The sequence below is a fragment of the Humulus lupulus genome, chromosome 6 (assembly GCF_963169125.1).
Source record: "Humulus lupulus chromosome 6, drHumLupu1.1, whole genome shotgun sequence".
NCBI classification, from domain to species: domain Eukaryota; kingdom Viridiplantae; phylum Streptophyta; class Magnoliopsida; order Rosales; family Cannabaceae; genus Humulus; species Humulus lupulus.
The window spans coordinates 170,340,021-170,355,425 of record NC_084798.1 but is presented as its reverse complement, the minus strand read 5'-3'; the positions used below and the strand labels follow the sequence as shown (position 1 = coordinate 170,355,425).

Here is a 15,405-nt window from a genome sequence, read left to right as displayed (position 1 = left end):
TGCCAACTAAATCCCGGCTTGAACCAATAATCACGAAAACTAAAATACTACAAGCGACTACTATCTAGCTAAGTAAAATTTTGAGACGCTACATCTTTACACCCAGGGGCTACGAAGATGTATCAAGATTTGAAGATGCTATATTGGTGGCCTGGGATGAAGAAGGATGTAGTGGAGTATGTCACAAGGTGCCTCATGTGCTGACAAGTCAAATTGGAGCACCAAAGACCGTCTGGTTTGTTACAATCGTTAAACATTCCAGAATGGAAGTGGGAAGAGATTTATATGGAATTTGTGGTGGGATTACCTAAAACCTCAAAGTAACATGATTCAGTATGGGTGATCATTGATAGATTCATAAAATAAATACACTTTATATCTGTCAGAACAGTGATCACAGCAGAACAATATGCAAAGCTTTATGTGTAAGAAATTGTGAGACTTCATGGAATACTGAAGTCAATCATTTCGGATAGAGACCCAAAATTCACATGTAAGTTATGGGAAAGATTAACGAAAACGATGGGTACCAAGTTGAAATTCAGTACAGCATTCCACCCCCAAATAGATGGGCAGACAGAATGAACAATACATATTCTGGAAGACATGCTTAGAGCGTGTGTGTTGGATTTTGGTGGATCATGGAGCAAGTACCTTTCATTGACAGAGTTCTCACATAATAATAGTTATCACTCGACTATTGGAGTAGCACCATACAAGATGCTCTACGGAAGAAAATGTAGGTCGTCGATTCATTGATTTGAGATAGGCAAAAGTAAGTATTTAGGTCTGAAGGTAGTACGAGAAATGAACGAAGTTATTGCCAATATAAGAGCTTGCATGGTCACCTCACATGATCGACAAAAGAGCTATGCTGATCCTAAGCGTAAGCATGTTGAATTCCAAGTGAGAAATCATGTATTCCTCTGTGTTTCGCATATGAAAGGAATTAAGAGATTTGGCAAGAAAGGAAAGTTAAGTCCTTAGTTTGTTGGACCATCCGAGATTTTAGAGAGAATTGGGGAAGTGGCTTATAGGTTAGCCATGCTTCCAGCTTTGTCAGGAGTGCATAACTTTTTTCTTGCGTCCATGTTACGCAAGTATGTTTCTGACCCGTCCCATATTCTTAGTTATGAGGCATTGGATATGCAACCAAACCTATCATATGAAGAAAAGCCAATAAAGTTCCTTGATAAGAAGGAAAAAGCATTACGGAATAAGATGATTAGGTCAGTCAAAGTCCTTTGGAAAAACAACTCTACCGAAGATGCAACGTGGGAGTTGGAAATTAATATGATGGAACAATACCCAGAGTTGTTTGGGTAAATTTTGAGGACGAAATTTCTTTTTAGGAGGGGATAGTTGTAATATTCGCTTATACCTGTAAGGGTATTTTGGTAATCTGTCTTGGATCAGGGTATTGTGGTAAATGGTATGATATTATGTGTTTAATTAAATGAACTATGATATGCATGAGTTATGATGTATATTTATTTTATGTGTTCCGTCAGGCAATCCACACACATTAATTTCTTCAAGTATTAGGGGCCAAAGTGTGATAACAGTTGTATTATGGGGGTCAAAGTAGAATTATGGGTTTTGTGATAGAAAGTGTAATTATGATAAGTTAAAACTATTAGTTTTGATTGGAAATTACTATAAAGGGTTTAAGTAATTATTAAGGAAAGGTTAGAGGTTGGGGTTAGTATGGTAAATGAGTTTTATACGATTAAATTACTAGGAATAAAATTAATAAAGGCAATTTAGCTTACAATTTATACGATAGTCAGACGCTTTGGAGTTACAGTTCGCATAGAGTATCAGGCTAAGAAGATCCTTCTTGATCTGACTATTGAGCCTTGGAGATTCAAAGGAGAGCGGGGATTTTGTGTTGATGGACTAAGGATCATACAGGGGAAGCAACACCTTGAGGATTTAATCTAAGATCTTGAAAGGTAACTCTTTGAATTGTGATTGTTTAAATTATGGTAGATTTATATTTTTGTCATATCCAAGTAGCCCAGTTATTTAATTATTTGCTATGACATGTTCATTAATAGTGTTAATTTAAAATAATACTTTTAGTTGTGGTGTTATTTTAATTTATTTTAGAAAAGTGAGATGATTTGTAGAGTCCCAGAATGTTTGCTTAGTTAGCTAGATAGTAGTAGTTGTAGTATTTTAGATTTCGTAGATTTTGGATCAAACCGAGACTGAGTTGGAAACTCCTAGCAATAGTTATGGATTTTATAAGTTTAACCTATAGTTTAAGAATATTAATTATAACATAAGGTTTGATTAATATTGTTGGTTATTAAATATGATATTTATTATAACCTAAGGTTTAGATGGAGCCAATAAGAATATGACACTTGTCATAAGCATGATTATTAAGGAATTATTATTTTAATGATAAAATAAGGAAATATAACACTTAGTCTTCACTAGAAACTGTTAGGGTCGTAGTTTGACTCAGTCAAAGTAGTTATCCAACCTTAATTATGCTGAAAAAGTGCAATTACATGTTTAAAATAATCACATATGCCGATATATCGCAGCATAGGAGTCGATATATCGCCTGACGAAGAATACAGAAAAACACGTTGATGTTGCACGATCGTACGAACAGAGACTTGGGATTATGGGGCAGTCGATATATCGCCTATATTAGATTTTTTTTTTTTGTTTTAATTTTTTTTTAAAATAACTTCGAATCCTTAGACCTACCTCTGATATTTTTGACCGAGTCTTCAGCCTCTGATTGACGAATATTCAAATATCTTCAATTATATTCATTATTTTTATTCAAGCCAAAAAGAGGATTTTTATTCCTAGAACTCTATAAATATGACTTAGGACCCATCCCTTTCACTTACTCTTCAGTTGTGATCAGACTCCAAGGTGCTAGTGGGACCATAAGAGTAATAAACACTTGGGTTGGGAAAAAGCCTTTCTACTCTTAAGCTTTATAAAACACTTTGGGAAGTGAGGTTAGTGCATTTCGGTATTAGGGATAGACCAATCCATAAGGTCAATAAGGGTACCCTTATTCTTAAGTTCAATTCTGTTTGATTCCTTAGTTTCTTTAGTTTTCATTTAGGTTCTAACTTTTGTTATGGTTTTGTGGTTAGGTTTTTAAGTTCTTTAAACTTAAGGTGTATTTTCGGTAAGTTTCCTCTTGGTGGTTTAGTTCTATTCCTTTCATCTCTTTCCTTTAGAAATACTCACCATTTTTATTGCTAATTTTAGGAGTGTTCCAAGTCCCGCATTTGTTCTCAATTATCCCGGTATTGGTGAGGAAAATTAGATAGTTTAGTATTATGATCTAGTTTATGTAATGTATGATATAGTTTATGTTTGTATGACCTAACATTTCAGGTATAATAACGGGGTAAGTGTGTCTGGACCTAAGGTGTCCAATGATGTATGACGGACTATGTCTGGTAGGATCGGTTGCCAAAACTTTATGACGGACCTATGTCCGGTGTATGATGGACTTTTATCCAGGGCTTAATTGCCACCCCTGTATAAACACTTATCTTTTTATTATATCTGACTTGTTATTTTAGTTATGATTATGATATATGACCTATAGTTATGATTTATGATCTATGACTTATGAATTATGACCTATGACTTAGAGTATGATTTATGATTTATGATTTATGACTTAGATTATGATTTAGAATTATGACTTAAGTTATGATATGATCTAGAGGTTTGTGTTAGTATGACTCTTGTGAATTTATGTTATGTTTGATTATATGACTAACCCTTTGTTTGTATTTTCCTTACTGGGCCTAGAAGCTCACTCCTTATGATGTTGTTATTTCAGGAAATTAAGGATAGAAAGGTCGGTGGCGAGTGGGACCTAAGAGCTTTGTGTGTACTCGTGGGGACCATATAGTTGAGCAAGATCAAGCGGGCCAAATTAGTTGTTTTTTTTTTAAAGAAAGTCTATTTTAAAGTTTTATTTAAATGTTGCTCATTTTTATGTTAAAGACAAGTATTTTATTTTTATAAAACCATGGATCCATGTATTTATTTTTAAGTTTTTATTAAATAAAACAGCAATATTTACGATTATGACTCAACGCTGTGTTCTCGGTAATCTATGAGAAATTAGGGCGTTACAATTTTTGATAATGTAAGAGGAATTTAAGTGTAATTTGGTTAATAAAAGTGTATCTAATGTTTATGATTGATAATATCTGGGTTCCAAAGGTTGCAAACATGTTAGGATAGCTGATTTGATGAATTGGGGTCAAAGTTTGGCAATTAGGGTTAATTCCTAGGTTTAAAAATTGCATCTATGATTTCGAGAAAAAGGGCCTAGCATGACTGCGCTCAGCATTTGCACGACCATGCTACCTGGATGAATAGCCCTGGCGCTCCATGAGCTTGACCACACCCAGGCACTGGCGCGACCATGCTAGTAGCCCAAAAAACATGACTTTTGGGGATTTTATGTACCCTTTAGATATAGGTTTGTACTTTTTTGAGCTTATGCAGTAGAGTTTTACGGTACTAAATCAGGTATGCAGCATAAGCATTTAGGTTGATTATCATTGTACCGACCCCAAGGATCCCCCATATGTGACATATATTAAAACATAAAGCAATAATTATAACAGAAAAATATCTCTTGATGCCTATCAATTGTCCTTGCTTTCTTTTCGTATTAAATATGATCTTCCTATCCAAGCTGGTAGAAAATGATGATGATGAAATACTCACATCGTAGTCTTCCAAGCCTACCTCAACACTCGAGGATTAGTGTGGGCTAATAGGATTCACAAAATAATGTGTTCTTGTTTTTGTCTCAACCCATGAGCAAGAACAATAATGGGAGAGGAGAGTAAATAATTCGATTAACCATTTTAGGTTTCCTAAATGTATCGATATATCGATTTAAGATTATATCGGTATAACAAAATTAACCCTATATAATATTATTTAGGTTAAGATAATAATATATAATAAATATATTTATTTAAACATTAAATAATCATATTATACATATTTAAATAAATATCTTTAAACGATTCTGTTATAGATATTATTTCAAATTTAAATAATTAAATATCTAATAACCGAATGAAAGAATCTCTCAACCACTTGAAAGAATATCTCCACCACTAGGTGAGAATCTCTCAACTACCTTTGAGAGAATATCTCAACTACATTAAAATATCTATAACTAACTTTTAAATTTAAATTTAAATAAATATTTAATTTTTGAATTAAAATAATAATCCAAAATTAAACCCAGTGGGCTCCACCCTATGATGTAAGCGCCCACCACTATTCTTACACATTGGTTGGCGCCACTGTTGTTGTCCAAACAGCATAGGTGGCGCACCACCTTGTTCAGACAGACATAGGTGGCGTCAACATCTATCTTGTCCAGACAATGGTGTTTTCCCAATTCATTTAATATTAATTATTTATTATAAAATAAATAATTACTATTTTTCCTTTGCAAAATAAATTCTCCTTTCTCTTTTATTTTGTGACATCCATACCCTTGACAGTGTGGTATAGAGGCGACTAGGGGACCATGGACCTATAACACTGAGCTCCAATAAACTAGATTATTTATTGAACTCATCAATACAATAATCTTATTTATTAATTCCATTATTACTCCACTATAAATATGGAATTGCACTCTTAGTTATAATAGAATTATATTTATTGAGTTTATTAGCAGTAGTCCATTGATATAATCAATACCAGTATTTCGTCCTCCTGTTATCGGTTCATAATTAGAATTGGACAAAATTATTGTTTTACCCTTCTTATTATCTCTTTATCCTTTAGTACCATTAATGCACTAGTGAAATTTAATTTGTATCAAATCTAAATTAGTGCACAACTTTTCAGTTCCAGAATTAACACTGAAAGGGAACCAATATTCGATCCGTTAGGAAAGTCAGGATTCCATCTTGTAAATCATGTTCCCAGCCATCCATGTTACTAAATTCCTAAAACAAAAGTTGTAAGCTTCCTTAATAAAGAAACTTGAACGAGTGAATCAAAGAACTTTGTAAACATGAACAAAAGTTCATGAATACTCAGAATTTAGACTGATCTACTAATTGATCATCTAAGTGATATGAATTAAGTCTTTATAATAAACGGCAAGTTTTATAAAGAAATTAATTCATATTGGTCCAATCATATATAATCATAATTATATACATCACATTTACTAAGATTTCTATCTACATCAACAATTTGAATCTAAATTGCTTGCACCGAATAACGTGCTTAGTAAACCGTACTAGTAACCATTGATTAAAGATTCAATAATTTTTTATGTTGCTGTCATTTTTATTCATTGTATATGATCTTAATTCTCTCTTACTCATACAAGATCATACCCTCATAAATGAATATGAAATTTTTTGATATTCATATACTATATATTATTTAAATAATAATTTAATAAACAACCATATTTAAAACATTCACTTTATTTAATATTGAAAATGTCTAATACAACTTTTTAGGGCATAAACCCTAACAATCTCTCACTTGCCCAAAAAGCAAGTTGGGCATTTCCCTTAACCCCATGTTGGTTACATGACCCATAAAAGACTTAGCAGGTAGGGTCTTCGTGAATGGATTTGCCAGGTTTTGTTCCGATGATATCTTCATGACCGCCACATCACCTATTTCAAGAATATCTCTGAGCAGGTGATATTTCCTCTTGATATGTTTGCCTCTCTTGTGTCTTCTCGGTTCTTTTGAGTTAGCTACCACTCCACTATTGTCACAGTATAGGATGAATGGCTTCTCCACTTCTGGAACCACTTCTGATTAGTGTAGAACTTCTTTAACCAAATCGCTTCCTTAGCTGCTTCACAAGCTGCTATATATTCGACTTTCATGGTTGAATCTGCAATACTAGATTGCTTAATGCTTCTCCAGACTACTGCTCCACCACCAAGAGTGAATACTAATCCAGACGTCAACTTTTGACTGTCTGTATCTGATTGAAAATCAGAATCAGTATATCTAGTAGGGTTTAATTCTCCTCCTAAATAAACAAGCATAAGATCTCTCATTCTCCAAAGATACTTGAGAATGTGCTTTACTGCTATCCAGTGTTCCAAACCTTGATTTGATTGATAACGACTGACCATCCCCACCGCATAGCATATGTCAGGCCTAGTACACAGAATTGCATACATAAGATTGCCAACAACTGATGCATAAAGATACTTTCTCATATCCTCTTGCTCTTGAGGTGTCTTTGAACACTACTCTTTGCATAGAGTTATTCCATGACGAGACAGCAACTGTCATTTCTTGGAATTCTCCCTAGAGAATCTTTCCAGCACCTGATCTATGTAAGTTGCTTGAGAAAGCACTAATGTCCTATTCTTCCTATCCCTTAGGATACAGATTCCCATAACATAACTAGCTTCTCCCAAATCCTTCATTTGGAATTTTTCAACTAACCTCTTCTTTATGTTTGATAATGTTTCTATATCATTGCCAATGAGTAAAATTTCATCAATGTAAAGAATTAAGAAAACCACTACTTTACCTTTGATGTATTTGTATACACATGCTTCATCCACATTCTGCTCGAAGCCATATGTTTTAATTGTCTCATCAAAAGTAATGTTCCATGATCTAAAGGCTTGCTTTATTCCATAAATGGATTTCAGCAATTTACATACCTTTTGATCTTCCCCGTTTTTCACAAACCTTCTGGTTGTACCATATAGATACTTTCATCAAGTGAGTCATTTAGAAAAGTTTTCTTGACATCTATTTGTCAAATCTCATAATCATATGTGGCGAAAATGGATAAGAGAATGCGAATATATTTAAGCATGGCCACAGGAGAGAAGGTTTCTTCATAGTCGATTCCCTCTCTTTGTGTATAACCTTTGGCTACAAGCCTTGCTTTGTAAGTCTCTACTTTCCCTTTAGCATTTCTCTTCTTCTTGTAAATCCATTTGCACCCAATGGGTTTTACCACTTCAGGTGGATCTACAAGTTCCCAGACTGAATTGTAATACATTGATTCAATTTCTTGATCCATGGCATGTTGTTATTTCTCTTTTTTCATGGTCTTCCATTGCCTCTTTTAAAGTCAATGGATCGTCCTTGTCTGTATCGGAAACAAGGACATATGCTTCGTGTTCGTAGCGAACAGGTTGTCTCACAATCCTCCCACTACGACGTTGCACTGGGGTTTCCCTTACGGGAACAATGGTTTCTGTAATTCGTCATTTATCAGATGATGATGATGGTACTGAATTTTGATTTCCGCTGATTTCCTCAAGATCTACTTTACTACGTGGTTTGTAGTTATTCATATAGTGATGTTCGAGGAAGGTTGCATTTTTCGATACAAACATTTTTTGGTCCTCGTGACTATAGAAGTAACCACCACGTGTCTCTTCAGCATAACCCACAAATATACACACTTCTGACCTTGAATCAAGTTTCCCTAATTTAGGTCTAAGAACATGAGCAAGACAACCCCATATGCAGAAATGGTGCAAACTGGGTTTTGTGCCATTCCACACTTCTAATGGAGCTTTGCTTATGCTCTTTGATGGCACTACATTCAAAATGTAGGTCATTGTTTGAAGTGCATAACCCTAGAAGTTAAGTGGTAATGATGAGTAGCTTAACATAGACCTGACCATGTCCAACAGAGTCATGTTTCTCCTTTCTGAAACACCATTCTGATGAGGTGTTCCAGGTGTTGTGAGTTGGGATAGGATACCATGCTCCAGCAAGAAATCTTTGAATTCATAATCCAAATATTCTCCTCCTCGATCAGATCGAAGAGTTTTTAAAGATTTACCTAATTGCTTTTCAGCTAGCGCTTTGAAGTCTTTAAACTTGCCAAAAGTTTCCGACTTCTTGGCCATTAGGTAGGTATGACCATATCCTGAATAATCGTCAATGAAAGTAATGAAGTATTCATAACCACCATGAGCTTGAATATATATTGGTCCGTACACATCACTATGTACGAGCTCTAGTGGTTCTTTGACTCTATTTCCTTTTGCTGAGAAAGGTCTTTTAGTCATCTTGCCTTCAAGACAAGACTTGTATACCAGAAGAGTTCCAACCTCTAGTTCTCTCAAAGTTCCATCATTTGTTAACCAGTTTAGTCTGTCTAGGCCAATATGGCCTAGCCTTAGATGCCAAAGATATGTGTCATCATCTTTAGAAACTTTTTGCCTTTTTTTTTTGTTGTGGATTGGCTACTCTAAACAACTCATTATTTAAACCAAATTGTTCATTTAGTTTAAGCACATATAGTCCATTATTTGGTTTCGCACAACATATATTTAAACCATTCTTTGAAATAACAATCTCATTATTATAAAAAGAAATTCCATATTGTTGTTCATGCAAAAGAAATAAGGAAATTAAATTCCTTGTATAATCCGGAATAAAATAAACATTGTTCAATAACAAGACCTTATTACAAAAAGTTAAACGAACTCATCCAACACCCTTGGCCGACACATGTGCTCCATTCCCCACTCGCATAGACACCTCTCCATCAGTCAGTTTCCTTGATAATTCAAGTATCTCTCATAGGCTCATGAATCAATGATCCATAAAGATTTATCATCTTCCACTAATGAAGCTTTAAGAACAAGTAAATCAAATTTACCTTTCTTTTTCAGCTCAGTGAGATACTTGTTACATTTTCTCTTCCAGTGTCCCATAAATCCATAGTGGAAACATTTTCCTTTAGGTTCCTTCTTCTTTTTGGAGTTAAGTCCTTTCTTGTTCTCTGTAACACCCTACTACCTTAGAGTCGTTACTAAGTGAGTTTAAATCGTTGCAATTAACTCTGCTAAACGAGATTCTTAGGACAAAAGTGTGACTAAACTGAAATCAAAGTCATAATCTTTGAAAATAACCTCATTTTATTGAAAATTATAAAAGTTTAACATTTTGGATCCCAAAATACAGTTTCAAAATATTTACAACTCAAAATGTAATCACGGTCGACTAAACGACAAAATCCAGTTTATACATTCATCTCCCAAAATGCCCCTAACCGTGGCAGCCAGGCTGACCAAACATGTACATGCCGCCTCATGCTCGCCATACTCATGATTGGTTGATTTTCTCCTTGCCCTTACCTGCACCACAGAGCACCCGTGAGCTGAAGCCCAGCAAGAAAACTCACAACAGACAACATATGCATATCAAACACTTATCAGTTAAACAGGCCATCAACTGGCTAAACACATACGGCCATGTCGTCCCAGGCGCTTTTTCATGCCCTAGATTCGCGGTCCATACCGTGAGGATATCCCAGGTATCCTTTAGGATCTATCCTAGCAACTCACACTCCGCGTGCTAAACGCTGCTTCTGGCCTTGGCCCCTTGCTACACATGGCCTTGCACTCCACGTGCCTATCGCCGTTCCCGGCCCATTGCCGTTCTCGGCCTTTGCCGTTATCGGTCTTCACCGTTCACGGCTCATGTCGTACAATCATCACATTCACATATGATAAAGCTAATCAACAAGCTAAACATACATAAACTCAAACAAAGGGTCAAACCCCACAACACAGTCATATAGGGCCGAGCCCTGCAACTCATGCTCTACGGAAAACAGTAGTTTTCTTACCTTTAATTTCCTTAGCTTTGTTCACTTAGATCCTTGAGTACGATCCCTCTCGAGCCCTAGCGTACACCTAGCCACAACCATGGATTAGAATCATCACCAAACCTCAAGTCCAAAACCTAACCTCGGGACCAATCCCGAGCCCTCGGGAAGCCCCAATTCCACCAAACGGGGTGGTGGAATCGAACCCCCGAGCAAAAACCCTTGAAAATAACTCGAAAACCCCTTTCTGGAAACAGGGTAGCGCTACAGCGCTCTAAGGAGGGCGCTACAATGCTACAAGCAGAACCAAAACACCCTCAGAATGCTTGGCCTAGCGCTACAGCGCCCAAAGGCTAGCGCTGTAGTGCTAGTCACAGATAGCCAAAACTGCATTTTCCCTTCCTGCGATTTCCCCGAGCCAACCCTTACCAAAACCCTTCCAATCCTCAACCAAACTTAAAAACAAGCTTATTAACATACTCCACTCATCCCAAGCATCACAATCATACAAAACCTAACCACATGCACCCCTAATTCCAAAATTCACCATAGTTGCTCCTAGACTTCAGAAACTCAGCAAAAACAATCAAAACTTCAAAGCTTAAAGCTTAGAATTTTATACCTTTGATGGAAATTCGACTTTAAGTTAGCCTCTAGACCTCCTTAGCTTGCTCTTCCTCAATCCTTGGCTTGAATTCCCCTAAAGTTCCCATCAATTCAGCTTAGACACCATAGTTCAAACAATCCAAACCAGAAACTGAAAACTCCAAAGTCTTACCTTAAGTGATGGTGTGTTCTTTCTAAGCCCTTGCCAATTCTTCAAGCCTAGCTCCAAAATTCTTGTTGCTCAGCCTAACCTAGCTCCCCTCTGAGCTTTTCTCCAAGAAAACTCAAGAAAAATGATGGAGGAAAGCATAGACCGACCATTAGAAAAATGCCCTGCTTTCTTCCCTTTCTTTTTCTTTCTGTTCCTTCTTTTCTCAGACTTCTACCTTATTCTACAACTTCCACTAAGCACAAAGCCTCACCAGTACCTATCTCTTATAAGACAAATGACCATAATGCCCTCCCCTTTAATTCTAAATCCTTTAACCCACTTAGGGGCATTTTGGTCATTTTACCTAATTCCCGCTAATTCCTCAAGTGTCTCTAATATTTTCCGCTTACTTCCCGATACCTAATTAATCACCAATTATATTCTTCATTATAAAAATTAACCCCAATATATTCTCTAAATTCCCATTTACACCCCCAGGCTCGCCCTGAGCCGGGTATAAATCCCCGCCGTGACTTTTTCGCTAAACCGCTCACTAGGATCGTCTCGAGTCACAGATCACAGATATATCCACATAATAATGTGGTCTCAACAATTATCACGTATATATACAGTTATGCCTGCAACGGGCCAAAATTACAATTATACCCTTCTAACCTATTCAGGGCCTACATGCATACTAACACACATAGTCATGCATCCCAAATATTCAAATAGTCATATAACATACTTTAAATCATTAAATCACATATATTCCAATTATTTCCTCCTAGCACACTAATCAAGGTCCTAAACCTTCTTAGCAAATTGGGGATGTTACATTCTCATTGGCTTTAGGTGCCTTCTTGCCTTTCTTGGGTTTAATGATCTTGTCCTTATCATTCCACTTCCTCTTCTTGTCAGAAGATGAAGTAGGCCTCTCTTCCACGTTATTTGCCTCAACTTCCTTGGATTTATCCTTGTTGAGGTATTCAAATATTGTAAGTTCATTCAACAGCTGAGTCGTGTTGAATTGGAGTTTGTTCATCACATAGTTTGTGGTGAACTGTTGGAAGGAAGGAGTGAGGGACTCAAGTATAATACTCGCTTGAGTACGCTCATCAATGGTAGCCCCATGTGTCTTTGGCTCATGCAGTAACCCAATCATGTGTAATACATGAGTTCGTACAGATACACCTTTCTTCATCTTAGTGTTCATGTAGCTACGAGTAGCATCATGTCTACTTTGATCAGATTGCTGCCGAAACATGGCTTAAAGAGAATCCATAATCTCATATGCATTATCCATATTTTCATGCATCTTGCATAGAACATCATCCATGCTCACAAGCATGAATCACTTGGCTTTGTTGTTGGATTGAATCCAAGCATCATACTTATCCCGAACATTTTTTGAGGCATTGTGTAACGCCCTGGATAACCAAGACCGTTACACTGTGTGTTTAAAATAGTGCAAGACTTGCTAACCAAGTCATTCAGACAAAGTGTAAACTCTATACCATTATCAGAGTAAGAATAAAAGATTTTGGTCACAAACAGGCTATTTCCGTGTAAAAATGACGGTTTAACACATGGAGACTCAAAACAGGGTTTAGGTGTCTTAGATACAACAAATTCTAGAAGTTACAAATAGTTCAAGCCACTCTAATGGCAAAATATACATTTTAGGTTTCCGTTCCTGTACAATTTCTCGACCGTGGCGACCGAGCAGCTGACGATGTACACCTCGCCCCCAGAGCTCTCCAACTCATGGTTGATTCAGCCTACCTTTGCCTTTACCTGCACCACGTAGCACCCGTGAGCCAAGGCCCAGCAAGAAAGCATAATAACATAGCAAGATCAGCAACACTTATCAAATATTTCACAATGCTCAACTAAGAATTCGATATTTCATAACATTTATCCAATCAGTAATAACAGTTTGTCATCCAAACACTCAACCAACTACATTCATAACACAATATTCACGTTCATAATCAATAGATTGTCAAATCCATCAAATAACATCCAGGGTTGGCGCCCTTAGTCGCACCCTCTATTTAGCACACTGTCTTCGGCTCATTAGGGCCGCCCCCAGTGTAATACTCACTAACTCCGGCCAGCTTAACCGAGCTCAGTGATAAATAAGCTGCCTCAGCTACCAGTGGCCGAGCCGCGCCCCAGTGCGCAAATATTGATTCCGACACCCTTAGGCCGATAATCGCATGTCCCATGGCATAATAACACCATCTCACGACATGATATACAAATGTAGGGAGCTCTTAGTCCCATCGTGTCCACATGGTTAATCACATTCACATAACAATGCATACAAACATAGGGAACACTTAGTCCCAACCTAACCACATAATCAGGTGCAGCTTTCTTACCTTTCAATTCACTAGCTTTGATCACTTGACTCCTTGAGCACGATCCCCCTCGAGCCCTAGCGCTTACCTAATCACAATCATGGCCAAAGTCATTATAAATCCCCAAGTTCAAAACCTAGCCCCGGGGCCAATCCCGAGCCCCCGGGAAGTCCTAGTTCCACCAAACAAGGTGGTGGAACCAAACCCCAAACCTTAGGTCAAAAACCCTTGCAAACAACCCTAAAATCCACTTCAGGAAGCAGGGTAGCGCTACAGCGCTCATGGGAGGGCGCTACAGCGCTACAAACAGAAGCCAAAATCCCTCAGCAAACTTGGCCTAGCGCTACAGCGCCCAAAGGCTAGCGCTGTAGCGCTAGTCACAAACAGATTTACACCAATTTTCCTCCTCTGCGATTTTCTCGAACCAACTCGAACCAAAACTCTTCCAACTCTTTCCCAATCTCAAAAACAACCTCATGACCATATTCCACTCATCCCAAGCACCCCAAAAATCTAGAACTCAAACACATGCATCCACAAACTCAGAATTCACCATAGCCACTCCTAAGCTCCAAAACTCAATCAAAACCAGCTGAACAACAAAGTTAGAGTTTAGGCTTTATACCTTTGATAGAATTTCGACCACAAGCTGTCTCTAAACCTTCTTGGCTTGCTTCTCCTTAGTCTTAAGCCTGAATTCCTAAAGTTCCATCCAATTCAACTTAAGCACCATAGCTTAAAAACCAGAAACAAAACCAAACTAGCAACTGAAGAGATTACAGAACCTTACCTCAAGTGATGGCCTAATCCTGCTAACCCTTGCCAAATCCTCAATCTTTGCTCAGTAACCGTGTGGCTTAATTGGACTAACTTTCCTCTGAGTTTTACTCCAGAAACCCTCAAGAAATTGGTGAAGAAAACATAAACCGACTTAGAGAGTACAGCTCTATTTTCCCTTCCTTTTCTCCTTTCTTTCTTTTTCAGACTTCTCCAATATTCTACAAATCCCACTAACATAAAGCCCTGGTAGTATCTAACCTCTGTAAGCTAAATGACTAGCATGCCCTCCCCATTAAGTCTAAACCCTTTAATCCACTTAAGGGCATTTTAGTCATTTTACCCAATTCCCGCTAATTCCTCGAGTGTCTCTAATATTTCCCACTTAATTCCCGATACCTAATTATTTATCAATATTATTCCTCAATGTCATAATAGACTCCAGTATATTCACTAAATTCCCATTTATACCCCTAAGCTCACCCCGAGCCGGGTATAAATCCCCGCCATGACTTTTCGCCACTTTGCTTGCTAGGATCGTCTCGAGTCACAGATCACAAATATATCCACATAATAATGTGGTCTCAACATTAACCTACCAATATACACACAAATACACAATTACGCTCTCAATGAGCCAAATTACCATAATGCCCTCACAGCAGAGTATATAATCCCATGCATGCCTTTATCATCATATAATAATATGACCCACACAATCATGCATAAAATCATATAATAATACAATAAATCAATTATGGCCCTCCCGGCCTCCTAATCAAGGTCCTAAACCTTATTAGGAAATTTGGGTCGTTACACATTGGCAGCGGGCTCTTTAGAACAATCCTCTGTGAGGAGAAATTTGTGGTTCTTACAAACCAACATCAAATTAG

General features: G+C 37.2%; 1 protein-coding gene across 1 annotated transcript; it reads right to left on the bottom strand.

Moving 5' to 3' along the window:
* Positions 1 to 12,186: 12,186 nt before the first annotated feature.
* Positions 12,187 to 12,636, bottom strand: LOC133785661 (uncharacterized). The gene has a single exon (XM_062224881.1). It carries the CDS (start codon positions 12,634 to 12,636, stop codon positions 12,187 to 12,189), a length of 450 nt encoding a protein of 149 aa, XP_062080865.1.
* Between the last annotated feature and the right edge of the window lie 2,769 nt (positions 12,637 to 15,405).

What these genes read in the sequence shown, in the direction of transcription:
- LOC133785661 (XM_062224881.1), bottom strand. Translation starts at nt 12,636, where the DNA reads ATGTTTCGGCAGCAATCTGATCAAAGTAGACATGATGCTACTCGTAGC.